Below are 17,569 nucleotides of genomic sequence, written 5' to 3'. Positions count from 1 at the left end.
AGAGAACTTCACCTAACCCCCAATTTATATGAGGTATTCACAATCCCTCACATAAAGGAATGAAAAGCTTTCTTTTAATTCATTCACATGTAACACAAATTCACCTGGTAATTCATTGCCCCACTTGACAAAAATAATTCTTAAAATAATATTATTTAACTTAGCCAATCACAAACAGAACAGGAACAAAATGGCCATCCAACTGCTAACCTACATTTCCCAGAACACCCCAGGCCTAGAGCCTGGGTTCACAAACTCTTCTTAGGTATAAAAGTTCTTGACATACACCTACTGCAGGGCACTCATATTACAAGGAATTAACATTAATTCTTGTTTGCCAACCTATAGCACATAGGAACAGAGTAAATTCCCACAAGACCACAGTAAGATAACTTTTAGAAAACTGAGCTGTAGTCTGCATTACAGTGTGTAATGTACAATATTTATTCTTCCCAGAGAAGACTCTTAATTCTTTGATACACATAGATACACAGGCTTTGTTAAACAGACTTTCTTTCTCTCACTCTCATCCAGGTGTCACCTGGATGTCTCAGAATTCATCCAGGTAACACCAAAGAAAAAAGAAATTAATTGTAAGCCAGCAAAAGACAGAACAAACCCCAGCCTATATAGTCCCATTCAGATATGTACATCCCATACTCATACCATCAGGGACTTGGTTTACCTCTTTCATCTCTAACTTTTGAACCAGAAAGATAATAGGCACAACCATAATTACAGCAGTCCTTATATCCCAAGAAATAATAACTCAGCTTGTTTTACAAGCATATGAAAATAACATGAAATCTATACGAATGAAAATCCTTCTAGCATATTTTTTTTTAACACTGAGTTGTATATTATCAAGCTTTACCTCTCAGATTTGGAACCATCAAGCCATGTGAGTATTTCTGAAATTCTCTGTTGATATATAATTGAGCTAAAATAAAATAAAATAATAATTAGGTTTTGTCAGCAAGCATTTCCAAATACAAAATATACATTTTCTAACACCCAGGAATGCAAAATTTTCTAACATACCAGGAATGCAAAATTTCCTGGTAATTCACTTAGACCCTAAGAGTTGGAGTCAAAAAGATAATACGAATATGTTTTTGAATGTTAATAAATAAATGAGATACTTACACTATTTAATTTCGCTAATATTTTAAGGAAATATAATAGTTCTAATGACAATTAGTAAGGTCCTGATCCTGCAAACACTTGAAAACATGCTTCACTTTGCACATGTACAAAATTAAATAGTTACATAAGAGTTTATAGGTTCAAGGCCTAAGTTTCTAAAACAAACACATGTATGAATAGGTAAGAAGAACTGTTTCCTTTATATAGCACATGCAATTCAAGGACTTTGATATACATTACAAACATTAAGTATCCTCATAATACCCTTGTTAGGTAATTTAGTATTATTATGCCCATTTTGCAGATGAAGAAACTGATCCATAAAGAGATTAACTTTCCAAAAATCACACACCAAAGTCTGTGGCAGAGCTGAGAATAGTAACCAGGTCACCTGACTTCCAGTCCTGTTCCCTAAGCACAAAGTCATCCTTCTTTGTACAAACTTATAAAGATAAGCCTGTAGCATGTTATTCTAATGAGGTTACAGGAATCATATAAAAGGTTCAGGAGATGACTGAGAAATTAACAAGAAAAGTTTAGGATACTAATATTAAAGGCAGCTGTAAGGAACAAAATTTTAACTTTGAGGTTAATTCATCATGGGAGTATCTTATCAAGAGATGAAGTATTTTCTCTATCACTCTGACAGCATAAAGGAGCATTAACGTAAATAAGAATCTGGCCCTTCATATCTGCCTAAAAGATATGCTGTCATTCAACCACAAGTTATTGTACTAATGAGTGAAATTCTATGCAGAGCTGTCCTGTCCATAGGACAAACCAGGGCAACCGCCCCAGGACCTGCACATGAGGGGGTCCTGTGCTTCGGGATGCACAGTCCAGGGCAGCCTGGGAGGTTAACAAGGGGCCTGGCACCAGCAGCAGTGAGCAACCTGGCCCCAGCCCACCCTGCCCTGCGCTGCTGACTCCCGGTATCGCTCGGGGGAGAGAGTGGAAGCTGGAAAGAGGAGGGGCTGGGGCTTAGGGGAAGGGGTGGATGGGGGCGGGGAGAGGGCAGAGCACTGGTGGGAAGAGGCAGGGTAGGGGTTTGGGGGAAGGGGTGGAGTGGGTGCAGGGCCTGGGCCAGAAAGAGAGGGGTTGTCCCAGGCCCCACATCCCCCTAGAGACGCCCTGATTCTATGGCTGGTATTATGCAGGAGATTAAGCTAGATAATCCTATTGGCTCATTCTGTCCTTAAAAACTAACTGAAATCTGGACTCTGTTAAAGTCCAGGGGTGGCTCCAGGCACCAGCGAGGCAAGCGCGTGCCTGGGGTGGCAAGCCACAGGGGGCAGCCTGAGGTTGCTGTTAGGGCGGCAGTCAGGATGTCTTCGGCGGCTTGCCTCCAGGAGGTCCGACGGTCCCGCGGCTTTGGCGATAATTCAGTGGTGGGGACGCTGAAAACGCGGCACCAGCAAACCTCCCACAGGCATGCCAACAAATCTGCTTGACCAGCAGACAGCCCACAGGCAAGCTGCCGAAAGCTGCCTGACTGCCCTGCTTGGGGCAGCAAAAACCATAGAGCCGCCCCTGTTAAAGTCAATGACAGAACTCCAGTTGACTTTGATGGGAGCAGAATTTCTATGAATTTTAGAAGCCATATATGTTGGGATTCCCTTCGAGATCCTTTCTACTTGGCTTCCAAGAGCTCAGTTCGACTCCAGCCTTTGTCACCCAGGTATCTTTATTTGGATACAGCAATGATATGCTGGGTTGATCAGACTCAAATGCAGGCATGGACACAGGATACATCAAAGATCCATATTTACACAGAAACTCTCTCCCTTTTATATACATTTACACATCTCATTGCATTTACTAGACATTACATCACACATTTTTGGATTGGCTCGGTTTCTCTGTAGGAACCATGTACATCATGCACTGTCCATGCTTGACCTACTCTTTACTTCATCTTTATATTCCTGACTTATCTTGTCCATTTTTATCTTGTTCTTAGTAAATGGTTCCCTGGGCATTCACTCTCTTCTCTTAGCTAGCTCAGACAGACATTCTGTCTCTTAGCTAACTGACCCATTTTCTTATCTTAACACTAATGATCCATTTACCTCCCTAATCCTGTCTACCAAGAAATGAGGCCTTCCCCATATTTAATTATTCATGTCAGGCCAGGTCTATCTACACTCCACTGCTTCTATTTTTCTTGTTTATATTAGCATTCATTTCATTTGCATCATATAGCACTGGAATGAGTTACCTAGGGAGGTGGTGGAATCTCCTTACTTAGAGGTTTTTAAGGTCAGGCTTGACAAAGCCCTGGCTGGGATGATTTAGTTGGGAATTGGTCCTGCTTTGAGCAGGGGGTTGGACTAGATGACCTCCTGAGATCCCTTCCAACCCTGATATTCTATGATATTCCTGTCTTTCAGTGCTCTCTTTTACAAGTTTACCTAGCAACACATGCCTAAGACCACGGTAGCTGTAATCATTTGGACCCCTCTTAATGTTAGGTTGAAGGTATGAACTAGGGTTGCAAGCTCACTTCCTCTGGTACAGTACACTAGGCTGTCTTCACTGCCTTTACAATATTGCCCCCCATTTCCTGTTGCTGGGCAATTGCTCAATTTTCCTTTGTACTAAATCCATGGTATTAATGGACAAGGGAGCTATGGGTACAAAGAGATTTATCACCAATGACTCCCATTCAGGGTTATCTGTTATGGCCCTTGTCACATTCTGCTTCATCTTCACTTGGCCATAGGGCATGAGTCCCAATCTGAGTCAGAGAGGTAAGGTTCAGACAAAATCCATCCAGGCTCCTTTGGCATTGTATTGTCCTCACTGAAAAGTTATGGTATCCTATAGCACATACTATGTCCCCATGCCACACCACCTCCTTCACTCTCTCCTTAATGACTAGTTGGGCCCAACCTCCCTCGCTTGTGGTCAGGTTCATTCATGCCAAGCACTCACAAAATCATCTGTGTTTAATTCAGTTACAGAAGACTGTGTTTATTTCATGTCCTTCTGGTGCTTTCATCTTCGCACTGAGACAATGCAGTTTATAGGTCTCATTCTCTAGTGTACCCATACTGGTGACATATACCGATTCTTTAGGTTTCTATGTCCATCTAGGAATAGCAATCATAATTGGCACAATTGAATTATTAATTTGACGTGGTGCTCAAGGTCCAGATCCTTCTAGCATTGTAAATTGCCCCTAATATTATAAATTCCCTTTTCTACAACTGTGGACATTCAAGCCATGATACCATTCCAAGACCTCTTTCTACTTGGCTTCCCAGGAACTCAGTTTGACTCTAGAATCGGTCACTCAGGTATCTTTATTTTGCATATAGCAATGCAAGGGATGGACCACGGTACATCACAGATCCAAATTCACCCAGAAATCCTCACCCTTTTATATACATTAGCACATTTCACTGCATTTACTATAGACTGCTGCACACATTTTTGGATTGGCTTAGTTACTCTGCAGGAACCAATCTTTGTACAGCATGCTCAGTTCATGAACTATCCATATTCGATCTACTCTTTACCTCATCTTTACATTCCTGACTTATCTTGTGTGTAGTAAATGGTTCCCTGGGTGTTGCCTCTCTTATCTTTGCTAGCTCAGACACTCCATCTTTTATATAGGCCTTGGCTACACTTGAGAGTTACAGCACAATAAAAAGCCACCCACAGCGCTGTAACTTGTCCCACACTGGCAAGGCATATACAGCGCTGTATCTCCGTGGCTACAGCGCTGCAGGTACTCCACCTCCTCGAGAGGAATAACAGATGCTGCGGAGTGGCTGAGCCCCTGGTGGTTCAGTGTAAATGGGGAGTAACCTTATTACACAGTGATTGACCTCCGGAAACTCCCCATAATCCTTTTAACTCCTTGTTTTGTTGTGATGCCTCTCTTTGTTTTGTTGTGAACTCCTGGCTCCCGGAGCTGCTTATCAAAAAAACAAACACAGCTACTGTTTGCTGTGACTGAGTAGAGGCAGGCAGGGGGGCTCCCGTTGGAACGCCCGCAGCTAATGTTTGCTTGAAGAGAGAGGTGATATGGGGGAGGTAGGGAGCGTCCATTTTGTTGAGCAGCTGCTTATCTGGTCTGTGAGAAAAAAAACAGCTGCTGTTTGCTTTCAGTGAGAGAGAGAGGGGTGGAGGAGGGAGGGGGGGCACAACTTGCAAGGCAGGGAGCTGACACAATGTCTGCACTCCAAAAACTCACTCTCTCCCCGCCCCATGCTCCCTGTCACACTCCACCCCACCCCCCCTTTTGAAAAGCACATTGCAGCCACTTGAACTGTGGGATAGCTGCCCATAATGTACCGCTCCCAATGCCGCTCTAAATGCTGCAAATGTGGCCATGACAGTGAGCTGGCAGCTGGCAGTGTGGACAGACTGCAGCGCTTTCCCTGCTCAGCTATATGAAGACAAGTTTAACTCACAGTGCTGTACAGCCGCAAGTGTAGCCATACCCCGAGTCATCAATGTTAGCACAAACATTCTGTTTTCAGCCTGCTTATCTATTTACCTCCTTAATCCCATTTTCTGAGAAATGAGGCCTCCCCCATATTCAGTTACTCACATCAAGTCAGGCCTATCTACAATATATACATTTCCTATAAAACCATACACTAGAAAAACATTGGCTTGTTATGAAGATACTATGTGAGGATTCTTATTGTGAAACAAAATCAGAGAAACTACAATATATTTTGCAGATTTGCCTGGAATATTTTTCTGTTATTAAAATTGCAGGACTGTTTTCTAGTGGGAAACTGTTATTTTACTATAATTTGAAACTATCAAAGCAATCTAGGGAATAGAGATGCCCATCACTTATCCATGGTAACTGGGCATCTAAATCCCTTAAGTGGTTTTGAAAATCTCAGCCATAAATGTTAGTTTCATGGTAAAAGTGGGATAATTTGACACTAATATTGTGTCTGTTTCCCAGAACTTTGGTAAGAGCTCTAATACTTCATCTGTATTAAAAAAAACTATTGCCAACTTGCAGCTTTGGACTAACTTATAAGACTTGTGTCATAAATCTTTTGACTATTCTGAAACTTACTTGTTGTACAACCTGTACAAATTGGGGTATGTTCCATTAATAGGTACATCTGATCCAGGCCAAAAGAAGGTGCCAGCCTTCAAATTCTGATACATTGCTGTCAGCCAGATCTAGGTAGAGGACACAAATATAGTATTTCAAACCATTCACACTACTGGATAACCAGATACAAGAAAGTAGAGACAAGCCAAAATACAGATTCAGAAAAATGCAAGTGGAAAGCCTTTGCTAGGCTCACTTTTTCAGTTCTTTCATCTGCCCTACTGTTACCCAACTATTGCAATGTTTTGTGATTTGATATTTTACAGGATTGAAGATGGGATGCTGCCCTCTATTGGCTGTTCACAGCTTAGCATGAATGTCAGGGTATTTCTATATCTGACAGCTAACAATGATCTTTTGTTCCAGTGATAAAGGACTGTGGTTTTGGTTGTGAAGGGCTAGGGCCCAATCTGAGCTCAGCAGCAGGTATATGTAGTTTTATTACATAGAGGGGATAAACTTGCCATATTTAGGGTTGCAACTGCAGTCCCGTTACAAAGCTGATTGGATTCCTCATGAAACAACAACAAAAATCATATATTTGAACCCATGCAATTTAAGTGTTTTTTCAAAATGTTTAGTGCTGTGTTTATATTTTGAGATTACTGGTGAAAGAATATCATCAGTTTTAGGTCAGAGCTAAAGTTATTGATTAGTGATGAAATATGCAATACTTTATACTTAATAATATACTTTGTTTATAACAAGAGCAGTGAGATATCTATGATGTCCTTAACTGCACACTCCTTTGCTTTGTAAATGATGTGACAGGTAAGGACACTTGACACTTAATAACCTTAAACTGTTTTTGTTTGTTTGTTTGTTTTTAAACAAAACTTTTGGTTTTAGACTAGACTTTCAGACCTGGTGTAAGGGATTACTGCTGCAGTTTGCACAGCTAAGTTCAAAGTGCGAAATCTAGTAAAATTTAAGTGGTGCCAGCATTTTACTTCAGGTCTGAATATGGGCTAATATATTTTAAATTTGCACACAAAGTATCACCACAAGTTTTCAGATACAGAAAATAATTCAGATGTTAAAGTTTAAACAGCTTTCCTTCCTGTATCAAAGGCAAACTATCCATTAAAATATCAGCAATATACACGGCAGGATATGGACTGTGGAACAAACTGATGAACCTAGAGGCTATGACAAACACCGTAGAAAGAATGACACATACTGGCTGTCCTTTCCACCAGATAGGGTCGAATTTTGCCTGCCCAGAAAGTGAGAAACTCTGGCTCAAGTTTACATCATACATGTTGTTGTCAATGATACCATGAGATTCTGGATACAAACCCTAAGAATGAAAATAAATTAAGAAAGGTGAAATATTTCTCTCATTCTTAAAGTAAAATGAAATATATACTGTGTTCCATTACAACTGAACATAGAAATTAGAGATAGAAAAGACTTATTAGGCCACATCCTTTTACATGACAATCTGTTCTACTTCCCTATTTTCATCCCATTTTCATTTAATTGGTGAAACTACTATGACACATGAAGCCTGATGTGTCTGTATACAGGTATGATAGATCCCAACTGGCTACATATAAACAGCACAAACAATTTTAATATGTGACTGAGACCAGCATCCCTATACAATCTATTCTAACAAAGAGTAGGAATAAATAATCTGTCCACAGAGCTGGGCATAGACACCTCTGCTAAGGAAGGCAGCATATTTATGTAAACATATGAACTATGGCCCCTTCCTCCTTCTGCTGCTCTCTGCCATGTCCCTCCATGGTTCCTTATCCGAGCCGTCCCTTATTGTTACTCTCACTGTAGTATCACATCTAAAATGAGATTGTTAGCTCTTTGGGATAAGCATCTAACATTCTGCAGACTGTACAAATAATGAAGAATAAAAATAATAAGTTCTCACTCACCGTGACAATAGTGTAGTGGTTTGGGAAGGTTTTGGTGGGGTAAGCAGCTCTCATGTACTTTGAATGCGTTCCACATGTTTCTACAACAAATCATGCTGAGTGATTATAAGATTACTTCCCAAGCAATTGTAATATTGAAAATTAGAGCTGGTCACAAAACATTTTTAGATGACATTTTCCACCAGGTTCAGTTTCTGTGATTCATATTCCTCATATGCAAATGTTCGGACAATCTCTCTAAGGTACTTGTATAGCCCCCATTACTGTAGCACCTCACAATTTTTAATGGCACAACACTAAAGGTAGGAGGTAAGGAAATGCTAATAGCCCCATTTTACAGATTTGGAATTCAGGCAAGAACACAATGGCTAAGTGACTTGTCCAAGGTGTCACAGGCAGCCTGGCAGAGCAGGGAATTAAGCTGGCTCTCCCAAGGCCTAGACTAGTGACCTAACCACTGCACCATCCTTCCTGTCTCCTTTCAATAGTCACTTCTCTTGCTGTGCGACCGTTTCCTGAAATCCAACTTCATTCTTCTGTTTAAAATGTTTCTGTCACTCAATTAGAGATCAGAAAGAATTTGGGGTTCAGTGATCCACCACATTACATAAAAAGAGAATAGTAAGATTAAACAACCCATAGGCTGAACACTATTCATCCAAACCATTTGGCAAATGCTTACGAATAACAAACACACACAGTGGATTCATCAGGCTCAGTTTGCAAATAATTCATAGACAGTGATAAGGGCTAAATTCATAATGAACATTACCTGTAATTAATAGTTTGACTAACTCTATTGAAGATAATACCTAGGTTTTCTGGGCCAAACTATTAAAAACAATCTATGGAGTTAGTAAAGATACAAGGATAGATCACCACAACCTCTCAGGTTGGTGAGCATAAGTGGTGGCAACAAATGTTTTTTTAAGTTCTTATATTATCATATTAAAGACCTTCTGTGTGCTCTGCAGAGTTGCCGGTGTCACCATGCTAATCACTGATAAGTCTTCAAACACAAAATGGATTTATGTTCATGTTTTCCTTTCCTAAATGTACTTTCTTATGTAACCAAGCTCTATAGTTGCTGCAGAGAATGTGTGGGACCAACTGGGGAAAGGAAATGGTCTTTAAGAAGAACTGGTTCATGATATGAAAGTTAGCACACCACTGTTTTATCTTCTCTCACATATAAATAAAGGGGTCTCTCCCTTCCAGCTGCTAATGCGAGAAACAAAGTGTGTGAATGCACAAACCACTGCTAAAATTGAAAACAGATGTGTATAACTGGTGAGTGTAAACCAAAGTTCAAAATATCCTCCCGGAAGCTTGAAATTAACATTTCTTTCATTCCGGTAGAAATGATACACTTCCCTTAAATCTGTTTCAAACAAAGCTTGACATAAACTTGAACTTTTCATGAAATGACTTACTAGCTGACTGCATTTCTTCTACTGGTTCAGCGGCAGCAAAGCATATAACATTCATGCAAGGGTCAGGTCAGTTTGCTCATTAGTCAACGTTATGACTCTCTTACAGTCCTTGTTATATTTAATAGGTTAGCCACAAAACAGATATGTTTGTTTATCCAATCACACTTAGTGGCTTCCAGCAACCATGGCAAGTTTTTAAATATATAATATAAAAAGTAAATACATTATCATTCTGTCCCGTTCAGAGTCTGGTTGTTGTGGGGGAGGAGAAGAAGATAAATGAATTGAACCATAGGGACACTAGGAGCAATGAGGCTTTGGTTCTAAAGTATTCCCATGAAAACCAAACTCAACTTATGTGCAAGTTTTGAGGGCCCACTACAGCAACATGCCGATGACTCTCTATTCCCACTAACTTCAGAGCACTGTGCATCTTTCAGGATTGTGGCTGTACTACTTAGGTGAATCAGCATATTAAAGATTCCATTTAATAAATTTGAGTGCAGTAATTCATGATATTTGATATACATTTAAATACGTAGCTGTCTACGAATAGAACAAAATTCCAGACTCAAAAAGATTGTCTCTTTGAGTGACATTTCACTGTTACACAATTCATTGCTCTTTAGTATTAGGATATAATTTAATATGACAACAATAAGTGATGATCCTTTGGAAATTTTATTACAATTTACAGTAATTTAATAAAATAGAGGATAGAAATGTATTAAAACTTTCACTGGAACTTTTCAGCTTCAAACTTTATTTGAATGAATGTTTCACAATATTTATTAAAATTAAATTGAGGTTGCAGCCAATATTGGTAGCCACTGGCCAATAGAGTTCATTGTAGTCACCTAACTCTCAGGTTAATCCTGAACATACCACTGATGAGAGAACTACTATGAGATATTCGTCTAGTTTACCAGGGAGTCACATGTATAAAGTGGCAGAAGAGGGAACTGAAGAAATTGCCAACAGGCTCTGTTTTTAATTGTCACTGCTTTCTTGGTAACTTACTGAGTTTTTCGATATTCGGCAGTAAAGCACTCCATGTTTGTAAATATTCTGCTCTAAAACCATCCATCGAAAAAAGGATAAGTGGTGGCAAATCAAACCTGCAAGTAAGTGGGAGTTTATCATCAGAAAGGAGTTTTAGCCACATTCTGGAGAATGCATAGTGATGTCAGTAGTGTCAACCCAGAAGCCAGGAGCAGAAGTTCCAAATACCTTTATTTTACAAGTTTATTATCCTTTATAACAATAAATAATTATTCAAAAGGCAAGGGAATAAAAGGAAGGTTATTTACATTAGCTTTCAAAAGTAAGCTATCAAGCAGCTGCAGGGGTTCAAGAACAGGAACACTAAGTGTACTTAGAATTTAGGAAAAGTAACGTATTGTTTTTTATTTTAAAACAAACTATAAATATAAACATAGATGATGGGCCAAATTAGCTGGAAGATACTGCTTATGCCAGGGTCTGAATTTTGTCTTTTGTGTCTCAATGTATCCTGAAATCCTCTTCCAGTGTGTCCACACAGATGGTTTGAATATTCTAACAATCACCCATAGGGTGATCAGATAGAAAGTATGAAAAATCGGGATGGGGTGGAGGGTAATAGGTGTCTATATTAAAAAAAAAGCCCCAAATATCAGGACTGTGCCTATAAAATTGGGACATCTGATCACCCTACCCTTAGGAAACTTTGCCTATCTGGCCAGCACCTTGGGGAATGAAATTTTCTTGTGAGAGCAGGAGGGTTTGTGCTCATGATTTCTTTTCTGAGAAGGTTAATAAGCAGTCCAGGTTCTTCCTACATCAAACCCTTCCACCACCTCCTCTGAGCTGGAGCACACTCTCAATATCCAACTATCAGTATTACTAGGAGAGTTTAGCCTTTAATAACATCTATTCTGTAACATCTAATATAAAGAATCAAGGCTAAAATCCTTAGCTCTGAGTGACTTAATCAAATATCGTAGGTATGATGGTAGGATACATAAATTTAAACTGCCATGTAGAAAAAAAATTAAATTGTTGTTATGATAAACTCTTGCCAGGAGGAAACAGCTGTGACAATAAATCTCTGTGATTGGCTAGGAATTGACCATTTTTACACCACATACAATTTCACAGGAAAAATCACATTAGTAAGTGTTAAGTAATAAACATTATAAAATTCTGGTTTTAATAATACAGGATTGACTAAAGGTACATTTATACTATCCCCGAGTGCTTTCCCATCAACTCCTGTACTCTACCTCCACAAGAGACACAGGTGGAGTCGATGGGGGAGCAGCAGCAAACTCACCGCAGTGAAGACACCACGGTGAGTAGGTCTAAGTACACCAACTTCAGCTACATTATTCATGTAGCTGAAGTTGCATAACTTAGATCGATTCCCCTCACAGTGTAGGCCAGGCCAAAGGTAGTATCCAGTGCTTTCAGTCCTGTAAGTCAGCCACGTTTGCTAAACATCATTATATATTTTAGTTTCCTTAGAAACATTTATACCTAGGAATGATATAGAGAATGCAGTTTTGGCTAAATTAGGGATCTATACACATGCGACCTAACAAAAAATTGAATTAAAAATCTTTATGAAGGAACATTGTGCTCCATATATAGACCCTGTCCACATTGAGTCAGAACTGTACTAACCACAATGCTGTTAGATACAGTTTTTGCTAGCACGGTTTTAACACCATTATTCTATTTAATGCTGAGAGCGATTAACTGTTTTCACTATTGGGAATGGCCTATATGCCTATTTGCTTGCATGCATCTCAATATGCATCAGCAATATTGCATATATATATATATATATATATATATATATATATATACACACACACACACACACATATATATACATGAGAGAGAAATAGCTGCATACCTGCTTCATAATTCTTCATGATTTTTAAGGTGTTTATATGTTTCCATCCTTTTCTTTCTCCCTCTCCCTTTGCCAACTCCTCTCAACTGACCTTTCTCCCCAAAGCTTCCTCAAGTAAAAATTCCTGACTATAGTAAGAAATGACATTCAGAAATCAGAATAGCCGTTGCTTTCTGCAGAGCTGCTGACAGAAAGAAATGAGCTCCAAGTAATTGCTTTAAAGCAGCACAGAGAGAGATAACAATGATGTGTGATGGACTATGAATGATTCAGCTAAGAAAAAAATACTAGTTTTTTTCTGAGAAGTTGATGTACATATCAATAGCTCAGTTTTTCTGTGGAGTTGATCTGATGTATTCTATTCTAAAGTGTGTTGGGACAGATTGGCATGATGTTCCTAAATATAACCCTTTAATTTAAAAAAAAAGTGTATGCTGGTTGAGCAGTAAAGCTGGCCAAGTCCAAAGTATTATACTCTCTGCCTGCATCATCAGCTGAATTCTAGGGAACAGGATTCAAGGCCTTCCAGAAGAATCAATGTAATATCGCACTGGTATGAAACAGATAGATTATCCCTCCCAGGGGAGTACTACATTATATTATTTAGTAGGATTGGTGTTACAGTGGCATTTAGGGACTCCAGTCATAGACAAGGACTGTGCTCTGCTAGACACTGTACAAATACATAACAAAAGCTCTCCCTGCCCTGGAAAGCAGACAATCTACATAAAAGATAACAGAAAAGGAGATGGATCCAATAGACAAGGAGAACACAAGGGAACAATGAGGAACTGGTCAGCATCAGTGTATATACCTTTCTATACTTTTCTCATTGTATAGAAAAAATATACTAATATTCCATCCCTTTTCTATCAGCCACTTCCTTCTATACTTAAGAGCTTTCCATGTTAATTTATTATGAATAATTAAATATAAGTATATATTAAATATAAGTGAGACAGCTGGGGAAAAAAGAAAAGGGACTACTGCTAAGAATGTCTTCTGAAAGCTGAAATGACTAAAAAAGAGAAAGAAGAGTGTGCTGTGCATAATATATGCTGATAGCTTGGATGAAGGTGTATTATCAGCATGAGTTTGGGATAACCTGTGGATAATTCCTGACTTCATCACTTGTGAGTGTTATGGCCACCCCATACTCTGGATATCACTTCCACATATTCATTGTCAGTTTGTGTGTATTTTATATATATACACAATAGTGTGGTCACTTATTAGCTTTTGTTATACGTGGGCATCTTAGCAGTTCTGACATTTTGTGTGTGTGTACACACTCCTCCCACAATATCAGAACCACCAAGATGCCCACATATAACAAGTGCTATTAAGTGACAACATCGCTGTATCCCTTGCCCTGTGCTCTTCCAACAGCCTATTGATGTCACTTGTATGTTGTCTAAAATGTACACTGTGAACTCTCCAGGACAGGAAGCAATCTTTTTCAACCGCTATAAAACAACTAATGCAATTCCAGGCACTGTATAAATAAGAATTATTTCTTATTACAGGCTTCCCAAAATTTGTGTCCTTTGTTATTTCTGATTGTTATAACATTTTTCTCCATCAGAAAAGATTCAGTTACAATGTTTAAAATAAAAATGCAAAAAAAATTCCATTTGCAGACTGATAAGTGAACAAATCATCCTACCCTTCTGGGCACTGAGAAGTGTTAAGTGACGGACATGCTTCTTTCACCCAAGGCGTTTCATCTGAAAAGAACAGGTGTCACTGTAGCACTGTAGAAAAGTAAATGTACAACACAAAGCAGTTTCCTTTCCACCTCCCTGTGATTTTCTGAAACTCTGCTTAATGCTCCTAAACATTTATCATAAGCTAATGATCCACTAGGGTCTCTTTAGAAGAACAAAAGGAGTCATGAGAGAGGCAAGAAGGACAAACCAAAGAGGAAAGGAATAGCAGAGAGAACTGATGGGGCAGAAAAAGCAGTGGATTTTTTTTAAATAAGTGTTCTCCCTCCAAAAGAAAAGCCCTCCCACTAAGGATCCCAAGGCAGGCAGAAACAATAACCATTTTCAAATAACAAGAACCATTGACATTCATTGTGACTTACTAAAGCCAGCAATTATACATCTAAATAAAAAGTGAAAATTAAATACAGCCACAAGAAGGGGTGAAAACAGGTTCTGGTATTATGATAACAACATTGAAATAGTTTTTTTGATTGCTTCCCGCCTCAAAATTTCTAAGAAGTCCATTTATAGATGCAGGGTGATATCGAATCTATAGATCCTTTATACCAGGGGTGGGCAAACTACGGCCCGCAGGCCACATCTGGCCCACAGGACTGTCCTGCCTGGTGCCTGAGCTCCCGACCAAGGAGGCTCGTCCTCAGCCCCTCTCCCGCAGCACCGCTGCCGCACAGGGAGTGCTCTGGCCTGCAGCTCCTGCGGGCAGTGCAGCTTGCGCCCGCTCACCTCCCAGACTTTCTAATAAGCCTGTCCTACCGCTCCGAGCGGCATGGTAAGGGGGCAGGGAGTGGCGGGGTTGGAATAAGGGGCATTGGGTCCTGGGGGGGCAGTCAGAGGACAGGGAGCAGAGGGCGGTTAGGGGAGGGGGGTCCCCAGGGGTGGTCAGGGGACAGGGACCAACTGAATGGGTGGAGGTTCGGGGGAGCGGTCGAGGGCAGGGGTTGGATAGGGGTTGGGACAGTAAGGGGACAGGAATGGGGGGGTTGGATAGGGGGTGGGGTCCCAGGAGGGGCAGTCAGGGGACAAGGAGCAGAGGGGTTGGATGGGTCAGGGGCTCTGAGGCAGGGCAGGAACTGGGGTGGGGCCAGGCTTTTTGGGGAGGCACAGCCTTCCCTACCCGACCCTCCATACCGTTTCACAACCCCGATGTGGCCCTCGGGCCAAAAAGTTTGCCCACCCTGATTTATACCCTCTGACATCATAGTCATGAAGTATGGTTTGTTTTGCTAGTGGCATTTTTGCTATATCCATTAACAAATTTGCATACAGAACACACAAAGAAGGTTGGAGACAGGTTCTTTGGGTTGGAGTCTATATTGGATTGTTCCTATAGAATGCTGAAGTATCTATAACAACATGCCACAATGTTCTCATTAAAGTACCACATAACTCCAGGCACCTATTTTGTGCATCGTTTGAAATAGTGATGGACTATCATTAAACTCTCAAATCCAAATTCCTGTAAACATCATTGGTTTTGGGAATCCAAACCTGAATCTGGGTCCACATTTAATGGCTGAACCCAATATGTATGAGTCTTATGAAAATCCCGGATCTGAACATCCTTATGAAAATTTCAAACCCAACAGCCATGAATTTTAGGTTGTGGGGTGGGGTGACTTCTTAGAAATTTTAAATCAGGATCCTAAATCTGTGGCTCAGATTCATCTCTAATCTAAGAGTTTAATCAATTTTACACAATTAAAATCAGATTCTATATTTAAGTTAAATTTCTTTTTCCATATGTGTATTTTGGACTGCTGAAGATTTAAGGGAGGGAGGCTTTCAGCTGAAATACTAAAGCAGTGTTACTGTGTATTTTTGCACTGCAAAGTGCCCAGGATGCAATGGAGTTCATGACACTGCTCTAAAAGTCCACTGTCAATGCTGTCTTTGTGTGTGGGAATGAGAACATGATATCACCCACTAGTGGCTGACCCACAAAGAATTAAGGACTTTAGTACTATTGTCTGTTAACGAAGATCTTCTTTAGGATAAGTGGCAGAGCAGGGGCACCTGAATGGGGGGGCAACAATGGGGGGCTCCTCACTTTTAAAAGGCATAGCCCTCCCACTTGTTACCTACTTTAAGGGTGAATGTCAGGGGGAGAGGGCAGAGGGGAATGAGTCTGGGCGGGGCCTGGAGGAAGAGACAGAGCAAGGGCGGGGCCTCGGGGGAATGGGCAGAGCAGGGGACAGGGCCCTGGTTCAGGCACCACTTCCCCCCCCGACACACATACAGTCCTATGGAGCTTCGGCACTCCTGGGCAGAGACACGTGTTTTCAGAAATAAAGGACTAAGAGTTGTAGCTCCACTTCTCAGGTGCATGTGTGATTTACCCAGTAATTCTATCTGCCATCTTCAGCTCGTGGACTCATCTTACACTCCCGAAAGAAACAGTGCTTGATATATATGGTCTACTCTCTTAAACAATGTTAAAATTAATTTTAAAATGTGCTTATAATGAAATGTTATGAAAAAGTTACATTAGGGATGGTAGTGACATGTTTTTTAGATTTCAGAGAGTTCAGAGCAGGGACTGTGCCTTCTTCCATTTTGGGAAAGCACATTTTGGGTGCTACTGCAATTATACTATCTTTCATGTTTCTGAGGATTTAATTTTACATATACTAGATTCCTCTCCAGCAATCACTTTCCTTCTCACAAACCTAAATATCAGGTGTTTCACCAAAAAGCAGCTACTCCCCAAGTGACTCAGGCACTCAAAACACATTTACAGCTACAAGAAACCTAAACTTGTTCAAATAAAAGCTGTAGGTATCTTCGCTTAGGCACCAGAAGGATTTTATCAGAGTTGCTAACAATTATGAAGCCTCATATATTTATTTTATACATATTTCATGTATATTCACTTGGGTAGCTTCCTGTAAATATCCCTATAATATAGCAAATAACACTGTTAAATATTAATTTTTGGTTTACCTTTGCAAATACTTTTGTAGTCTACACAGCAGTCTTTTTTCTCCAAGCAGTCTTCAGAACAAGAACAGTGGCTTCCAGTTATCCGTGTCTCACCACAACGGAGTTTAGTGCATGTCCATATCTGAGCTGAAAAATTATTAATTGGTTGTTGTGATAGAATTCACCTCTGTGTTCATGCCCTACATGCTACTGTAATAATCTTTGTATAAAGTATGCCTTGTAAGGTATCATTTGAAAACTCATAATTTGCTGGTTAGTATTGTCCTGGTAAAGTATGTGTGGCAACATTGTAGGTGAAGTTATAAGATTCCCCTGTATGGTGTTCTTAACACATGTTCCAAACCCCACAGCCCTGCCCAAACAGAAGTTGGCAAACAGGTCTGGCCTAAACAAAGGAATGTGTGCTCTGCTTAATTTGCATTTAAGCAGTA

General features: G+C 40.1%; 1 protein-coding gene across 4 annotated transcripts in view; it reads right to left on the bottom strand.

The window, feature by feature from the left end:
- ENPP3 (ectonucleotide pyrophosphatase/phosphodiesterase 3) overlaps positions 1 to 17,569 on the bottom strand; it is a 74,824-nt gene that overhangs the window by 39,926 nt on the left and 17,329 nt on the right. For all 4 annotated transcript variants that reach the window (XM_032800784.2, XM_032800785.2, XM_075063946.1 and 1 more), the window contains exons 4-10: positions 17,139 to 17,264; positions 14,135 to 14,195; positions 10,590 to 10,687; positions 8,137 to 8,216; positions 7,422 to 7,541; positions 6,200 to 6,309; positions 875 to 940 (exon numbers count right to left, since the gene is read on the bottom strand). In XM_032800784.2, coding sequence (XP_032656675.1) covers positions 875 to 940; positions 6,200 to 6,309; positions 7,422 to 7,541; positions 8,137 to 8,216; positions 10,590 to 10,687; positions 14,135 to 14,195; positions 17,139 to 17,264 — 661 coding nt within the window. The remainder of the gene's footprint in view (positions 1 to 874; positions 941 to 6,199; positions 6,310 to 7,421; positions 7,542 to 8,136; positions 8,217 to 10,589; positions 10,688 to 14,134; positions 14,196 to 17,138; positions 17,265 to 17,569) is intronic.

This window comes from Chelonoidis abingdonii, chromosome 3 (genome assembly GCF_003597395.2).
Source record: "Chelonoidis abingdonii isolate Lonesome George chromosome 3, CheloAbing_2.0, whole genome shotgun sequence".
In the NCBI taxonomy this organism is placed as follows: domain Eukaryota; kingdom Metazoa; phylum Chordata; order Testudines; family Testudinidae; genus Chelonoidis; species Chelonoidis abingdonii.
The sequence above is the reverse complement of the archived record's forward strand: the minus strand, read 5'-3'. Positions and strand labels throughout refer to the sequence as shown.